General features: G+C 39.3%; 1 protein-coding gene across 1 annotated transcript; it reads right to left on the minus strand.

The window, feature by feature from the left end:
• Window positions 1–9,005: 9,005 nt before the first annotated feature.
• LOC134668795 (protein arginine N-methyltransferase 7) lies at window positions 9,006–18,056 on the minus strand. The gene is made up of 9 exons (XM_063526246.1): window positions 17,917–18,056; window positions 17,596–17,846; window positions 16,374–16,619; window positions 15,731–15,909; window positions 14,558–14,783; window positions 12,292–13,067; window positions 10,876–11,021; window positions 9,655–9,802; window positions 9,006–9,131 (listed from the first exon to the last, which is right to left on the minus strand). The coding sequence occupies exons 1-9, from the start codon at window positions 17,973–17,975 to the stop codon at window positions 9,024–9,026; spliced, it is 2,139 nt and encodes a 712-aa protein (XP_063382316.1). The 5' UTR covers window positions 17,976–18,056; the 3' UTR covers window positions 9,006–9,023.
• Between the last annotated feature and the right edge of the window lie 340 nt (window positions 18,057–18,396).

Raw genomic sequence — 18,396 nt, forward strand, 5'->3', positions numbered from 1 at the left:
GATAAAAAGTATCTTATGTCCTGTCTTGGGACTCGAAATATCTGTATACCAAATTTCAATTAAATCGGTTGAGCGGTTTAAGAGTGAAGAGGAATTAAAAAAAAAAAGGTATTTTTTTAAAGTTTATATGTTTTTTCTTAGGAATGGTGTCAATGTGATACCAAAACTGAATTCAGCACCCCCGATTTATACGAAAATGATACCAAACACGGTCTAGTAGCGTCACTAATGTAGATATCAAGATAAAATTGAAAGCCCTAAATAAACTTTCAAGAGCGGATATCTCAAAAACTATTCAAGATATCGAAAAACTTGACTGAATAAAACTTGTAACTAATTTTATCAGCTTTCGGTTTGTCTTAGTAGCAATGTCGCTAAGACGCAAAGTTTCCAATATATAAGTGAAAAACCGAAAAATGAGACCTTCTTTCCCTCCTCTACCCCCCAGCACCGGGGCTACGGCCGGGGACTTTTGATATGTTCACCTCCTAACTAGTCCAAACAAAGTTACGTAGTCAAAAATTGTGTTCCTAGCATATCCCTCTATAACTTCTTATTGCTTGGCCTATTAGGAAAAACCATCCAATAGCATTTAACATCAAATGTCTAGCAATTATTGAACATTCATATGCCAATAGAGTAAATAGCATTTTGTTTTGAATAAGAATTACTAAATTATTATAAACGTAGGTATAAGGTATTTAGATTACGTTTATTACCTACGTGAGTACGTGACTGATTTAATTAAGCTATTAAAATGCCCCGTTCATTTCCTCATAATGATCAATCAAGTAGTTTTATAAACACTATCGAGACACAACACTCCTCAAAAACCGGGCAAGTGCGAGTCGGACTCGCGCACGAAGGGTTCCGTACCATAATGCAAAAAAAAAAACGGTCACCCATCCAAGTACTGACCACTCCCTACGTTGATAAAAGATAAAAGATAAGATAAAAAATAGTTTATTCAAGTAGGCATATTACAATGCGCTTATGAACGTCAAATAAACCTTTACCGGCTCCAACCGTACACCTCTGCCCCGAGAAGATTTAAATCCCCCCTCAATTGGAGGAGGGTATCCCAATCTGGGACCGGCAACAAACTCGGCGGGACACATCTTTTCAAAACATTATTACATCTTATAATTAACATGCATTACGAGTAATTAAGAAAAATACAATTTAAATTACTATAGAATTCATGCAATTATACTCAGTGAGTACATAACTTTATAGAATTTGATATAAAAAATAAACATATATGTACATGAAATCACAAATACGTAGCTCTTTCAGAAAACATATCAAATCTTACAAAAGGAAAAGAAATTAAAATCAATAAAAGAAATGAGAATACATATTATATGAATCTGACTGATTGTTATGAGATGCTTTCATACAATTTGATGTGCTTTCTTACCTGAGCTGAGTCACCTTTAACTCTACACATAATACAATATTTTTAATTGCTACTTGTCGTTGTTACAGTTTCTGGTTTGGACCATGCATGTTTGTCTGTCAAGTAGTCCTCGACTCTGTAATAAGCCTTCAACATCAATGACTTTTTTAAGTAATTCTTAAGAGCTGGAAAGGGTAATCTTAAAGCATCCTCAGGTAACTTGTTATAAAAATGAATGCATTGCCCAACGAATGACTTCTGTACTTTACGAACACGAAACTTTCTGATAGCAAGCTTATTTTTATTTCTAGTATTATAGTTATGGACATCAGAATTCTTAGTGAAGGAGTCTAGATTCTTAACAACATAAATAATACTATCATATATGTATTGGGAAGCTACAGTTAAAATATTAATTTCTTTAAAAAGTTCTCTTAATGATTCGCGCACCCTTAAATTATATATAGAACGAATGGCTCTCTTTTGTAAGACAAATATAGTCTGTATGTCAGCTGCTTTGCCCCAAACCAGAATACCATATGACATTACACTATGAAAATAACTATAATAAACAAGGCGAGCTGTCTCAACATTAGTCAATTGTCTAATTCTCCTCACAGCGTAAGCGGCCGAACTTAATTTGTTTGCTAGTGTTCTTATATGAGGACTCCATTGTAGATTTTTGTCCAATGTTAAACCAAGAAACAGTGCTTTATCTACCATATCTAAGCATTCATTATTCAAAAGTATCTTAGTATCGACTGGTTTAACATTCGGCAAAGAAAATCGAATGCATTTAGTTTTCTTAGCATTAAGAAGCAAATTGTTCATAGTAAACCAGTTTAGTACATTAACGAGTGTGCTGTTAATTACACTGTAATCGGTAGATTTACGATCAACCTTAAAAAGTAATGATGTGTCATCAGCAAAAAGAACAATTTCACAAAGATTTTCTACTACACATGGCAAATCATTTATATAAACCAAAAACAGGAATGGACCCAAAATAGAACCTTGTGGCACTCCTAATTGGACTACAGTACCGCTAGACCGGGTTTTGTTTACAACAACTGTTTGTGTTCTGTTGCTAAGGTAAGAAGACATAAAGTTTAGGGCATTTACTGACAGACCATAGTGTTCTAATTTCAAAATGAGCATTCCATGATCCACACAATCAAATGCTTTAGAAAGATCACAAAATATGCCAATTGCATCACAAGAATTTTCCCAAATATCATAAATATGTTTAATAAGTACCGAAGCAGCATCGGTCGTGGAACGGCCCTTTGTGAAACCAAACTGATTGCTTGTAAGTAAAGTATGTCTGTTGAAGTGACCCAGTAGATCATTTAACATTAACTTTTCAAAAACTTTACTTAGTACAGGAAGTATTGATATTGGACGGTAATTAGCCATATCACTCGAATCACCCGATTTAAAAAGAGGTATGACTTTGCTATATTTCATAAGATCTGGAAAGACGCCTTGTGAAATTGAAATATTATAAATTACGGCTAAGTAAGGCGCTATTACGTCCAACACATGACTAATGACTCTAACAGATGTTCCCCATAAGTCTTCCGTTTTCTTTAAATTGAGTGACTTGAATGTTTTAACAATAATTGCTGAATCTACTAGACTAAACTCAAAGTTAATATTACATTTCTTAACATTAGCACAAAGTAAGGAATGAGCTCGAGACGAAGATGAATGTAGACATTTCGTGGTATTAATAGCTATTTTAGAAAAATAATCTTCGAATGCCGAGGCAACATCGTTGTTTGACATGGTCAGTTGTTTAACTTTGGTCAAAAATCACGTTTGTTGTATGGGAGCCCCACTTAAATCTTTATTTTATTCTGTTTTTTGTATTTGTTGTTATAGCGGCAACAGAAATACATCATCTGTGAAAATTTCAACTGTCACAAAATCGAAGTTCGCAAATTGCGGGGAAAATCCCCTGTCACTCTAATTACGCCTTCATTGGAGTAAAAGAGAAAGATCCCCGCAATTTGCGAATTTCGGTTTTCGCGGTAGCCGCTCAGTATATTAGGTTTTGCCGTACGGATCGGAATCTTTTTTTTATATAAAGTAGGTATATATATAGGTATTTATCTATTACTGGGACACTATGAGACTGATTTCAAAATATATCTATTTATTTCAAAAGGTATGCTTTCTAGTTGATTCCATTTTCATTAAGTTTAGTCACGAAAAATAACGACGAGCTCCTGAAAAAATCAAATCATCAATAGTACAGTCATTATATCCAAAAAACCGACCCTACCCGTGAATAATTAGTTCTTGGATTTTTTTTTCGTAGGTCCCTCGGGGGGGTCACTGGGAGTGTAAATTCAAAAAGTATTAGGCTTAATCAGGCTCCTGCGTATATTCGAAAAATGGTTTTTTTTCCAAAAAAAACGGTTTTTCTTCAATAACTCGGCCTTTTTTGATTTTACAGTAAAACCGTGAGGACAAAAATTGTAGGAAATTTGATTCTCTACAAGTTAGTCCAGTCATTATACCCAAAAAACCGACCCTTCCCGTGAATAATCAGTTCTTGGATTTTTTTTCGTACGGCCCTCGGGGGAATCACTGGGAGTGTAAATTCAAAAAGTAGACTGAATCAGGGTCCTTTGTATATTCGAAAAACGGTTTTTCTTGAATAACTCGGTCATTTTTGATTTTACAGTAAAACCGTGAGGACAAAAATTGTTCAGAATTTGATTCTCTACAACTTTGTTTCCCTTCATTTATGCCGTAAAGCGTAGAACATAGGAGATAATGATAATATTTTGAATTTGTCGCGTTTTTCAGGTTTTATTTCTCAAATATCGATTTTGGGGGAAAGAAGGTGGGAACCAAAATTGTTCAAAATTTGATTCTCTACAAGTTTAGTCCTCTTCATTTATGTCGTAAAGTTGAAAATAAACGAGATGTTGAAAATATTTTGTATTTGTCGCTTTTTTCAAATTTTATTTCCAAACTATCGATCCTAGAAGAAAAATTGTGAGAGCCAAACTTGTAGAGAATCAAATTTTCTAAAATTTTTGTCCTGACGGTTTTACTGTAAAATCAAAAATGACCGAGTTATTCAAGAAAAACCGTTTTTGGAATATACACAGGACCCTGATTCAGTCTACTTTTTCAATTTACACTCCCAGTGATTCCCCCGAGGGACGTACGAAAAAAAAATCCAAGAACTGATTATTCATGGGAAGGGTCGGTTTTTTTGGATATAATGACTGGACTAACTTGTAGAGAATCAAATTTCCTACAATTTTTGTCCTTACGGTTTTACTGTAAAATCAAAAATGGCCGAGTTATTGAAGAAAAACCGTTTTTTTTGGAAAAAAAACATTTTTTGAATATACGCAGGAGCCTGATTAAGCCTACTTTTTGAATTTACACTCCCAGTGACCCCCCCGAGGGACCTACGAAAAAAAAATCCAAGAACTAATTATTCACGGATCAAAATCTATAATGACTGTACTACAAGTCTTGTTGTTATTGTATTTACAAATACAATTTAATAACAAACATAAACATACGTAGGTATTTAATGCTAACAGCACTTGCTCTTCCAACGCAAAGTAATAAAGAGTAAAGTAACTTTCGGACTTGACGTTGCGGTTTTAGGGTTCCGTACCCAAAGGGTAAAACGGGACCATATTACTAAGACTTCGCTGTCCGTCCGTCCGTCCGTCCGTCTGTCTGTCACCAGGCTGTATCTCACGAGCCGTGATAGCTAGACAGTTGAAATTTTCACAGATGATGTATTTCTGTTGCCGCTATAACAACAAATACTAAAAACAATAAAATAAAGATTTAAATGGGGCTCCCATACAGCAAACGTGATTTTTGACCAAAGTTAAGCAACGTCGGGAGTGGTCAGTACTTGGATTTTTTTTGCATTATGGTACGGAACCCTTCGTGCGCGAATCCGACTCGCGCTTGCCCGGTTTTTTGTATCCATCCTCTTTCTACGGAAGATGCGACATTACTAGCTCCATAACTAAGGTCTACTGGCACCCAATTTACGAACGCTGTGACTAAATACGAGCTTGGTGTGTAATAAGTGACTTTTTGATTTGGTCGGCTGTTCATTTCCCCTATTAAAGCTCGCGCCACACTTGACGCAAAAACGCGCGCGCTATACATACCTACATCAACATTTGACAAACGCCAAACGAAAATAAGTATTGGAATGACAGATGGTACGAAAAGACTACAGGGAACTTGCACGTTGGAGGGTCTGCCATCTTGTGGCCTGAATCGGAAACATATGTGACGTCCCACGAATAAAGGTACCTTATGGCGGTTGGCGCTTACGTTATTATTAACGCCACTCCAATATTATTGTGGCGCTATGCGACGTAAGCGCCTGCCGCCGTAAGGTACCTTTTGACGTGGAACGTCACATATGTGCTCATGTACAAAAAATTGTACATTGCCAAAACAAGTGCTATCATCTACCGTTCTCGTAGATATGTCACACTAATATGGAAGAGTGATAGAAACACAAAGCGCTTTTGTTGTCGTAGCGCAACCGATTGTCACCTTGGCTAGGGACCTAAGGCAAGTTAAATAAAGGCTTGTAAAATGTACGCATCGCCTAGCACGCCAAGTGTGTCGCGGGTCTTAACTGCACAAAAAGGAACCTCATGGAAGCTGGCCCATAAATTATGAGGCTAGGCAGGCCTCACCAAACGTGGCGGCCGCCGCGCCAAGCACAATTTGTCATCTTAGCTTACATAGACACTTACCACGTCGGTTTTTCTCGAGATGTTATGGATGTAGGGAGTTTTTAGAGCAATAGAATATAGGCACGCGCCATCATAAGATTCATAAGTCGACCTGCGAAGTATACATGGATGTCTAAGTTAGAACATTTTTAAGTCAGGATAGGTAGTGCTAGCCAAAGTAGGCAAATACACACCTACACACCTTTGTTACAATGAATTAAATTGGTGCATGCAATGAATGAGAAATCCCTAAGAAGGTCGTATCCAAACCAGTTCAAACCCAAATTTAGAATCGACCTTGTCTTAGTCAGAGAAAACCATTATATATCTCATTATTTGCTGCCGCTATAAAAAGTCTCATCGTGAGCAAATCGCGTCCTTAGAAGAATGGTCTAGGCATTATACTTACTTCTAGGCTAAGACAGTGAATAATGCAACGCGTAGCGCGAGACAGGACGACCCCCTGAAGCTGTCTACATTTATTAAGTTCTTGGTCTGCCATGTGTCATAATTAGTGATAGATATTATATTACCTATGTCACTTGAGAAAAACTATACTTTCACATCCGGTCAGCAAATGATAACGTTAGTTTTACTTTGTAAAAGATTTATTTATATATTGTGTTAGACGTGTAAAATTTAAGACAAATTCGTTCTTCGAATACTTACCTAAATATACCTAATGATATAATGCTTATGGTTTATGGTGCCGTACAACTTCGCCTTTATGCGGTAACTCTGGCAGGCAACAGATATTTGCCGATTCAGTTACGACAAAACATATAGCACTGTAAAGCCATCATCTTCAGCAGCCAAACTCATGCACGCAAGCACGATTAATCCTCAAGTATTAATGAAGTAGCAGCGCGATTCGGGAAATGAATTAAAGAATCACTAGATATGAAATAGTAAAGATATGTGACGTTCCACGGCTAAATGTACGTTATGGCGGCTGGCGCTTACGCTATTATTAACGCCGCTCCAATATTCAGCCGGTGCAATGGTACCTTTTGGCGTGGAACGTCACATATCGTTACTATCTCTTATCTTGTGAATCTCTAAATAATTTCCCGAACCGCGCTGTAGATTGGCTTTAGATAAATAGAAAACTGCGGGAACTGTGTTCATAATTATGTGGAAGGCTATCCCACACTTAGAAACTACGTTTATACTCGTAATTCACCGTAACCCGTGCAAATAAACTAAACGCTAGTAATGGCTGGCCTGCCAACAGCCAATGCTAATCCAGTTCTAATAAGCTATAAATATTTAATTAATCACTAGAGTACGTAATCAACGCGTCAAAGCAAAAAGAGTTGAGTTGTGCATCCTGCAGTGTCGTTGGGTTTTTTGATGCCTGCGGTAGGTAGTACGAGAATCAAGAGTTTAGCGAATAAATTCTTGATTTTACTGCCAAAAACTCTCTGGTATAATTTTTGTTAAAGAGTATTTGGGAGCAAAAGCATTTTTTCAGACTTTCACACTTATGTACTCAGATTTTTATTACAACGGTCTTCGTGCCTATGGCAAGAAACATGATAGGTACCTAAGAAGGTATGCTATTGGCAACCTACTGAATAGTAATTTATAAAATCTATGTAAGTAGCGCTAATGAAGTTTGTCATAAACGCGAAAAAATACCCCTGCGACACATATAACACGTAGGTATATAAGTACATTAAGTAGCTACACTACAGTGTGATCAAAGGTAGATAAGTAGGTACATATTAACTACCTATCTACTAAAACAAAAAGCGGCTGATCATTCGCGTTCTTCGATCTCTGCGGTAGGTCTGAGCTGAGCGTACGCAAGTGTTTAAGCGATGATTTAGCGGATGTTTGGTCACCTGTTGATTAGAATTTCTAACACTTTCGCTTCAGTAACTTGTTAATGACACTTCGGGATCGGCTTCTTGCGCTTGACTTTCGGCATCTTGGCTAACTCGGATGCTCAGTTCACAGTGCTGGCACACGACACTGCTCCAAGTGTCCTGAAGCCCGGATGCGAAAGCCAGAACCCTAGCTAGCCAAAGAAACATGGGATGTTTTTGATATACGGACTCTTGATTTTAAATAAAAGAAACAGACCTATGACGGGCAACAACTTAATTTCAAAACCTCACATTTTAACCCACAGAAAACGATCGTATCTCTTCGTAGCGTAGGTAATGTCTCGTAAATATCAGTACCGTTTCGCGCCTTCTGATACGTGTCCCTATACTTCGACAATGCAATTTATTATCCCACCGTCCATCAACAACTCTACTACACTGGCTTAAAGGCTATTTTAGAATGCCTAACGGTGCAAACCGGTGTTTCTGGTTGGACAACACAATTAAAGAGGAACTGGATTTATGTTTATTCGTTTAGACATTTTGCAGTAGTAGGTAATATAAACCCCTCTTTATGCGGACGTCAAAATTAACTAATCATACTCGTATTTTGAGATTTCTTGTGGGGGAAGCAGCTGCAGTGAATATGCACTTGTGTATCAGGCGATGCAGCTAGACATGATTGTTCCTTCGATCTTACTCAGCTGATCTAAGTGCCCTAGTCATGAGATGAACTCTTGGCTACCCCCTTGGTTATATATTTTTTTAATCACAAATTAGCATTTTAGAAGTATCAATCTAATGTCTTAATTCTTGTTTTATGCACTTCACAAATCACCATATATCCCAAAAACCTCGAAATCGACTACCAATTTCACAAAAAAAAAATGCATGGCTGTCATTGCTGAATTAATCGACTGAACCAATCGCAAGATCAATCCATCACTATCCATCCATTAATTTAATCAAGATGCCGATATTGTTGGGTACAAATAATAAAACGCCCGTTCATATTATAAAATACATATATTTTATTAACTAGGACAATCATTCAGCTATGTGCAGATCGAGTTTCACGTTGAACTGCCCCTTGTCCAGGTCGCAGGCCAACTGGTAGCTCCACGAGTCACCGCGGTTCACCGCGAAGGCCCGTTGCTGAAAATATTCAACTATTAGAATATAATATTTGACTAGACGGAAAAATGCTTCAATAATATACTAACATCGTAACGATCAAACGCAAATTTAAAAAGGCAGATGTCGATTTCATTTCTTAGGTGTACTTTTGTGTCTTAGAGAAGTAAAATAGTGCCAAAGAGCTGATCTATAGGGACCGTGCGCGTTGAAGGGTCTGCCATCTTGTGGCCTGAATCGGAAACATATGTGCACATGTTACATTGCCAAAACAAGTGCTATCGTCTACCGTTCTGGTCGATACGTTTCCTTATGCATAGTAGGTTCTGCCATCTTGTGGGCTACATCGGAATCATAAACGTCACATATACGACTCGCGCCAAAAATCTGTCGGCTCCTATGCTGCCACCCTTTATTTTTTGACGGAGTGGGAATGTGTTTACGCACGGTGTGGGACGATCACCCTTCGCGCCTGTAGTTTTTAAATTTGCCGCTTTTTCTACTGACGGAAATAGCTTTACAGACTATACATATGTATACTGACCAGTATCTTGACAGCCTGTCTAGTATGCGTGTCCCACTCCACGCGCTGCCCAACGCTGGGGTAGCCCACGGGTCCGCCGCTGATGCCCTTACCGCCCACTTTCCAGACCGCCCACAGCGCGAAGCCGTTCACACGCGCGTCTGATTCACTGTTAGAAAAGCGCTTAATTATCAGATACTCAACACATAAAGCGAACACAATCGCATCCGAGATACATATAAATTTTACTCTCTGCCACAGAAGAAATAATAGTACTACCGTACAGAAAGGACACTTCCTACAAACCCGAAGTTTGACAGCGGTTCAGGGTCGAATCATGCTTTCTAATACATGGCACTATCCCTTTCGGCTATTTAGGGTTGTCAAAAATCAAGTGATTATCTTATCTGTGGTCGTGCACGCAAAACGAAGTCACGCGGTGCCAACCGTAAAAATTGCTCGGAGCAATGCTGAGCCGAGCGGAGCCGAGTTCGATCGAAGTCAGGAGTGTCTCCCCACTGTCTCTGCGTTCGAACGCCAATAGTTTAAGGGTGAAAATAATGTCCTACCAGTGGGGAGACGCTCCTAATTTCGGGCATTCTCGGTTCCGTTCCGCTCAGCATTGCTCCGAGCATTTCTTAGGGTTGACACAACTTGAAGGACCACAGAGTGAGACGCAATGATATTGGGCAGGTGGAATACCACCCTAAGATAATGACTTGAATTTTGACAACCCTGAATAGCCAAAAGGGATAGTGCCATTCATTAGAAAGGGAAAGCAGGATTCGTCCCTGAATCGCTGTCATACTTCGGTTTCGTAGGAAGTGTCCTTTGTGTACGGTAGCAGGCGTGGCTCACTCCGCGATTTCGTCGCTTTGCTACAGGTAGCTAAAAGTACATTCGTTCCGCCCCAATTTTGGGGAAAGCCATAAGCCGCGCGTGGCGCTGTCGCCACCTAGCGCCACTCTGTGCTGATCGTAACAGATGCGTTTTGTTAGAGAGTGAGTCTTCTGTATGTAGTACTATTATTTATTCTGTGACGGTAGTACTATTAGGCCGAGCCGTGCAACTGCGATCGTGGAATATCAGCGCCGACTCGGCTGAGGCGAGCCCATTTCGTGGTAAACAATATGTACGAGTAATTATGTACCTATGTCTAACCTTATCATGTTACTTTTGTATGTCAAACTAGTTTATCACGAAAAATAAATGATTTATTATTTATTCTGTGTTCCTACTTACAAAGCGAAAGAATCGTCGGTAGCGTAAGTTTGCTTGAGGCAGCGGAGGTCAATCTCTACAAGTTTGCGTGGAGCGCCGCGACAGTGGCACGGGTACTCCCATAACGGTTGCGCTTCCAGTTCCGCGTCGCTTATTATACGGGATCTCTGTAAATACAAGTACAGTCATCATCATCATCATCTCAGCCATAAGACGTCCACTGCTGAACATAGGCCTCCCCCTTAGACCTCCATACGTGCCGGTTGGAAGCGACCAGCGTCTTCCGGCGACCTTAACAAGGTCGTCTGTCCATCTTGTGGGTGGACGTCCTACGCTGCGCTTGCTAGTCCGTGGTCTCCACTGGAGCACTTTTCGACCCCATCGGCCATCTTCTCTGCGTGCATGTGGCCTGCCCATTGCCACTTCAGCTTGCTAATCCGGTGGGCTATGTTGGTGCCTTTAGTTCGTCTACGGATCTCCTTATTTCTGATTCGATCACGTAGAGAAACTCTTGAGTTTTGAGATGAGGTGAGGTGAACGTCACGAGCTTTAATTTGGGACCCATTTCCATTAAATGTTGTTAGAACGTTCGTAATGCAATAAGGTCGAAACTTCAGTTGGATGGTGTTGAAATGTCAAATTAAGACATTTAAAAGTCATAGCGAATCGACCCTTGAGATGATAACCTCTTTGCAAAAAGTTATCACACCGGTTTTTATAATCTGTTTAAAGTGACATTTTCAAAAATATTATTTCACAAATGAGGCTGGCCGGTCGAAGTTTTTAGCAGATGGCGCCATCATAGCTTGCCCCTGTCAATCCCTAGAATTGTGTCAAATTTTTATTTTTTTAATACCCTGGATGCCAGCCCTTTAAGCCAAATCTCATAGAAAAAGGGGCAAGCTATGATGGCGCCATCTATGCAAACCTTTAACAGTTGCCAACCCCATTGACGTAATTGAGTGGTTGCCCCTAGAAACGTAAACATAAGTAAAATCGATGATAAACATTATGTCAATGAATTACGACAGTCTGTTTGCTACACGATATTCAACCTTAGGTGGGTCCCAAATTAAAGCTCGTGGCTGTACCATTCATCTTCTTCCTCGCGTTATCCCGGCATTTTGCCACGGCTCATGGGAGCCTGGGGTCCGCTTGGCAACTAATCCCGAGAATTGGCGTATAGATCTTACAAAAGCGACTGCCATCTGACCCTCTAACCCAGAGGGGAAACTAGGCCTTATTGGGATTAGTCCGGTTTCCTCGCGATGTTTTCCTTCACCAAAAAGCAACTGGTAAATATCAAACGACATTTCGTATATAAGTTTCGAAAAACTCATTGGTACGAGCCGGGGTTTGAACCCGCGAATGGTGATAATTATGAAGGGCTAATTTTGTTCAATGATCACAAAGCCAAATTATCAATAAAATTCTTACCTCAACAAGTTCATCGAAAATCCCCAAATCAATTCCCTCGCACCTCCCCAACGGTATCCTTATCTTCTGCAGATCTTGAAACTCCACAGGCATCGCCCAGATCTCGCAGGCCTCCGGGACCATCTCCACATGTGGCTTAACACCATCCCTGTGCTTATAGAGGATGAAGGCAGACTTCAAATTCTCCCAAGGCAATATCGCACTACTGAAACTAGGATCAGCAACAATTAACGTCAATTCTTTTAAAACTTCTTCATTAACTTCTGGTATAAACTTGACGTTGCTTATCTTATTCTCTGTAGCATAATCGGACAAAATCCCCAGGTTTATATTCATATCTTCAACGATATAAACCATTTTCGCTCCCAGTTTAGCAGTAGCTAGTCCTAAGAAACTGCTTCCATTTAAGTCTAGAACCACTGAATTGCTGTTCAGTTCTTCTTTTATCCGCGCTAGGAATTTCTTGCTTCGTTTCCCATCGTTTAAATATGAGACCTGGGTCCGCGATAAGGCCATATGTACACCACATTCGCAGATGGGTCTTTTATAGTTTTTATATTTAGTGTTTTGGTCTTCTAGATAGAACCATAAAGAGTATTCGTCTTGGCAAGATATGAGGGTGACCTCTGAGGATTTCTTGACGGGGAGTGGTTGGGGGAGGTAGTAGACGGCTTGCATCCAGTGGTCTCGCCAGGGGATGGAGTCTTGGGGCCTCTCTATGGTTAAGTTAGCGTCGGGATGGGCCCACCAGGGTGCGCAGCTAAGGCAGATTTTTCCTGGAGAAAAGTATGATGTACTTTGTAAATTTCTTGCCATTACATGCAGTAAAGTTAGTGATGGTAGAAGAGGTGAAAGACAAGAACAAACATGTTTGGTGCCATGTGCACACCTGCAATAATAAGTTACACATGCACAACGAAGGCCGCAAAAATATCTGAGACGATGTTATTTGTAGAGCCGTAAGAGCGTGTCATATATTTAAGCGGCCTTCAAAGAGTAACATATTTATTGCAAGTGGCAGTACGTAGCTGTCGAAATTTTCTTACCGCCTTATTCATAAACGTTTACTAAAGTTGACAAGCCGATAATAATCGTTTGTCCCTTTCCGCCGTATAGGTATGATAGAAAGGGACAAACGATTATTATCGGCTTGTCAACTTTAGTAAACGTTTATGAATAAGGGGGTTAGACTTTACACATATCGTCAGGTGTTTACTTAATTGGTGGTTTATTACATAAAGTTTACAGGTGAAATATAAATACAACATTAGATTAATAAAAAAAACAAAATAGCTTAAAATAATTAAATTACAAACAAGTAATTGGGGCATTATCTATGAAAAGATGATGAAAAGGGACCTTATTGTCGATGGCGCATACGCCGCACAGCGTCGCGCGGCATTGTATTTATATCGGAGCATCGTTAATAATGGCGTAAGGGGTCATCCATTAATTACATCACACGTTTAGGGGGAGGGAGGGGGTCAAGAAAATGTGACATATTGTGACATGGGGGAAGGGGGAGACACAAACTTTGTGACGTCACTTTAACTTCATCATCAGTAACCGAAAATTTATTTAAATTATTGTATTCGCTGTACATTTAAATAACAAGTTTTTAAAACGATAATCGTTTTTATTCGTTTAATTTTTTTTCCTAAGCAGTTTTGGGTTATAAAATTACTAATATTTATATCGTCAAAAATATTTTGATAAAATATTAATAATACTTAGGTACCTACTTAATTCGATTTGGCGATTTCGTAGAAAAAATGTGACGTCACACTAGGGGGGAGGGGGTTGCCAAATGTGACCAAGTGTGACAAGGAGGGGGGGAGGGTTCAAAAAACATAAAAATTCGTGTAACGTAATTAATGGATGACCCCTAAGCGCCATCGACAATAAGGTCCCTTTTCATAGATAACGTCACAATTATGTTATGACAACTTCAACCCTTTCACCGGGCTGGATCTCACGAACCGTGATAGCTAGACAGTTCAAATTTTCACAGATGATGTATTTCTATTGCCGCTATAACAAAAAATACTAAAAACAGAATAAAATAAAGATTTAAATGGGGCTCCCATACAACAAACGTGATTTTTGACCGAAGTTAAGCAACGTCGGGCGGGGTCAGTACTTGGATGGGTGACCGTTTTTTTTTTGCCTTTTTTTGCATTATGTTACGGAACCCTTCGTGCGCGAGTCCGACTCGCACTTGCCCGGTTTTTTTAAATTAGATTACCGCTGTGCATTGAGCAATTACCTTCAGTATCCATGTTAAGGTCCCACCACATAAACACCATCTGCGCCTCGCCAGTGTCCAAAACCGAGAGGTCCTGCTTGACCGTCCGCTTCATGTCTATGGGTGTGCGCCCGGACCAGTCGTAGTAGAATATGGCGAGGGGCTCCGAGAGCTCTTTGAAGGCGCTCCGCGGCAGCTGGGAGAGTTGCAGGTCGTGGACGGCGGCTGAGCCGGCGCAGGATTTCATCTGGAATGTAAAGGTGAGGCCAGATCTGAATAATACGCCTCTAGCGCGCCATTTGCAAATCGCACACGTACGTAATTCACGCGATAGGCCCATAAATTAGTTCCAAAAAGTCGTTTTGAGGAATTAATTCCCGGCAACTAGAAATCATTTTAATAATTCATTAGGTCCTAAATTCGTATAATCCGAGATCCGAGTTTACTCCATCCCAGATGTAAGAGAATTGAATCAACTTTTGTTGCTTTTGAAACTGCCAGTTACTGAGGATTCATAAATTGTTGAAGATGTGTAAACATAATTGCAGAAGCGCTGGTGGCCTAGCGGTAAGAGCGTGCGACTTGCAATCCGGAGGTCGCGGGTTCAAACCCCGGCTCGTACCAATGAGTTTTTCGGAACTTATGTACGAAATAGCATTTGATATTTACTAGTCGCTTTTCGGTGAAGGAAAACATCGTGAGGAAACCGGACTAATCCCAATAAGGCCTAGTTTCCCCTCTGAGTTGGAAGGTCAGATGGCAGTCGCTTGCGTAAAAACTAGTGCCTACGTCAAATCTTGGGATTAGTTGTCAAGCGGACCCCAGGTTCCTATGTGAGCCGTGGCAAAAATGCCGGGATAACGCGAGGAAGAAGAAGTGTAAACATAATTACAGTTTCCAAACGAACAAACTTCAACTAGTGTTCAAGTATTGCCACTTGGTGTCGCTACGGTCAATGCGAAATCAAAAATTGCGATTATCATTGTTGTTAACTTTCTTACATTAAATTAAAAATATTAATTAACTATTCCATTCGGCGTCTTATTTCCTCAGGTTATGGGCCCAGAAAAGATAAATAATTTTCAATTGAGGATAGATTGATGAAGTGGCTCTTTCAAATTTGCAGACCCCTGGACTAATCCTAGCTTGGAAGACAATCATACATGCTGCTCAGTGCTACTCAGCACAACCTACCTTTTGTGGGGTCCTCAACACAATCTCACAATCCTCATCCGCCAGGTCATTGAGCTTGTTCCACTTCTGCAGCGTGGGACACTCTACCAGCTGCACGTATATCACAGCCGAGTCGGGCACCACTATGCAGTCCTTTTCTAGCAGTTGTTTGTGGGCATGGGAGAATGTTGAGAGGGCACCTAAAACGAAAATCAGCTGTGTGGCCAGGTCTTGTTGGAAAATTGAAAATTTGCCACTGAAATGTGATTCTATAGTGCAGGGAATAGAGTTGATTTTGTTTAGTTTGAAAACTGAACAAAATAAAAGCAACTCTGTTCCAATTGAATATGATTTAAATTTCATCAATAAACATATATTTAACATTGCTGGACCAGACATCAGGCAAAAGGTATGGACATTCATGTTATTTGTATGTAATGTGTGTCAATATAAATTTCAATTTCATTTCTCAATTTTCCCTAGTCATAATATACAATTCTGTGGCCCTAGTGAATAAGGGTACAAGTCTCAGGCAGCGCAGGAGCAAATGGGTGTAAGTTCCACGTAACACTTATGCCCTTTTACACCCAATTTGTGCGAGACTTGTACCCTTTTTTACTAGGGCCACAGAATTATGTCATGAATTAGTAGTATTATAACATACCTTCCCCAATCAATTCAGTATCAAACACCTCGGTAACCAGAATATTAGCTCTCTCTTTCATGTCCCCGTCTTCACCCACCGTCAGCTCCGTGGACCGTTTTGGTATGACAGTAATTTTGTCAGCCACACCATTCCTGTTTAAGATCTTAAGGCAGCATTCGGCCATGGGCTTGAAAGCCTCGCAGGCCACAATGGAGTCTGCACCACATTGTGCAGCCATAATGGATAACAGTCCAGTGCCGGTACCTGAAATATAAAGGCACTTTATTAATAAGTTTTTTGACAAAAATGTCATTATTGAAATTTGCTTTTATTGCTGACTGCATAGGCACCTGCGCTAATATGTTACTCTATGAAGGCCGCAAAAATATATGACACGCTCTTATGGCTCTACAGATAAGATATTCTCAGATATTTTTTCGGCCTTCATTGTGTAATATATTATTAGAGGTGACTGTACTATTCTTTTAGCAGGCAACTAATACTCATTGAGACAATTCTAACAAACTTAACACATCTAGGTTATGTTGTTTTATCACAGAGTTCCTATGTGTCTTTCTCTCTGTGTATCAAAGATCAGCTTGATGGTGCCATATTACCCAACTTACATAGACACATACCTACGTGAAATTTCAGTTCAATTGAATAATGGGAAGTGAGTCTAATTTAACTTGCAAGATTTGACATAAAGGCTTATTATGAAAACGCTTTTACTATTTGTTAATTTTATCAAGATTGATTCTGGCAAAGTGTAACCTGCTGAAATAATATTGAAAATTAACTACAGTATCAGTATTGAAAATTAACTACTTAATTCCCACTATTCTGATATAATTTGGTAGAAATTACCCTCCACCTCCTACTGCTGTAATGTATTTCTCTTATTTCACAGAATATAATTATAAAAAAAAATTTAAAACAGCTGAGAGTTGGTGCATTTGGAAATTTCGAAGTGCTGCGAGTTAAAAGATCAAAATGATGAGGGGTTGAAGATTTAAAAACCAAACAATTGACAACAAATTTTTAAAAATAATTGACCACAAGAAACACAAATATGGCAGGCCCAGACAGAGATGGCGGGACGACTTAGCCTTCATCAGTAACTGGCCGGAAAAAGCACTACAACGGAAGTTGAGGAAATCAAGGGGAGAGGCCTTTGCCCAGCAGTGGGACACTATAACGGGCTAATAAAAAAAAATAAAAAAATTTAGCAACAACATACCTATATCCAACACACTAGCTTTCTTCCCATCCGCATGCATTTTCTCAATAGCAAGTTTCAGAGCCCTGTAATATTTCTGGTTCCTCTCAGTATCGTGAAGCATGTCGGCGAAAGCGGAACGAGCGATCTCCTGGTGGTAGTCATAGTCTTCGTGTTGGACGTCCCATTCCGTGCTCCCGGTTATCGGGTTACGTTTCTGTGTAAATACCTGCATTTTTGAGGTATCCGGAAGTGGTCGAGAGCTTTTAAATCTGCGCAGATAAACATAAAGTAAAAAAATGTAAAGAGAAATTACACAACGCCGATCGTAAAAAACTATACCTTTTCGATGTATGAACTATCAAAGTACTACAGATTTTATATAAGATACCAGAACTCATTTATTTAAAATGAATCTTGCAGTGCATTTTGTAATAAATTTCCTTTTTCTCTATTTTATTACTTCAGAAATAACCAAACTTCGCATCTGTTTATGACAAATCATTGACAACTTTGACATAATGTGACTTTTTTTGACATAACCATTTCGAATCCTACGTGAAAAGGAACGTAAAATACTCATTCTGAAACTAGGATACAAAGATTTTCAGAAAATTCGATGTGTCACAAGTATGTACGTACGTCATCAGTCTGACATTTTTTTGTTATTTTTAGCAAGATTCTTATCACAAAAATAAATATTAATTTATATGAGAAAAAACTTGAACAAAAATAAAAACTTTTTTATTTGGTTTCTGATCAACTTTCTTATGTTGCCATAAAAAGAAAAAACAATTAAAAAAACTAGAAAAAATATAGGCA

This window comes from Cydia fagiglandana, chromosome 11, assembly GCF_963556715.1.
Source record: "Cydia fagiglandana chromosome 11, ilCydFagi1.1, whole genome shotgun sequence".
In the NCBI taxonomy this organism is placed as follows: Eukaryota; Metazoa; Arthropoda; class Insecta; order Lepidoptera; family Tortricidae; genus Cydia; species Cydia fagiglandana.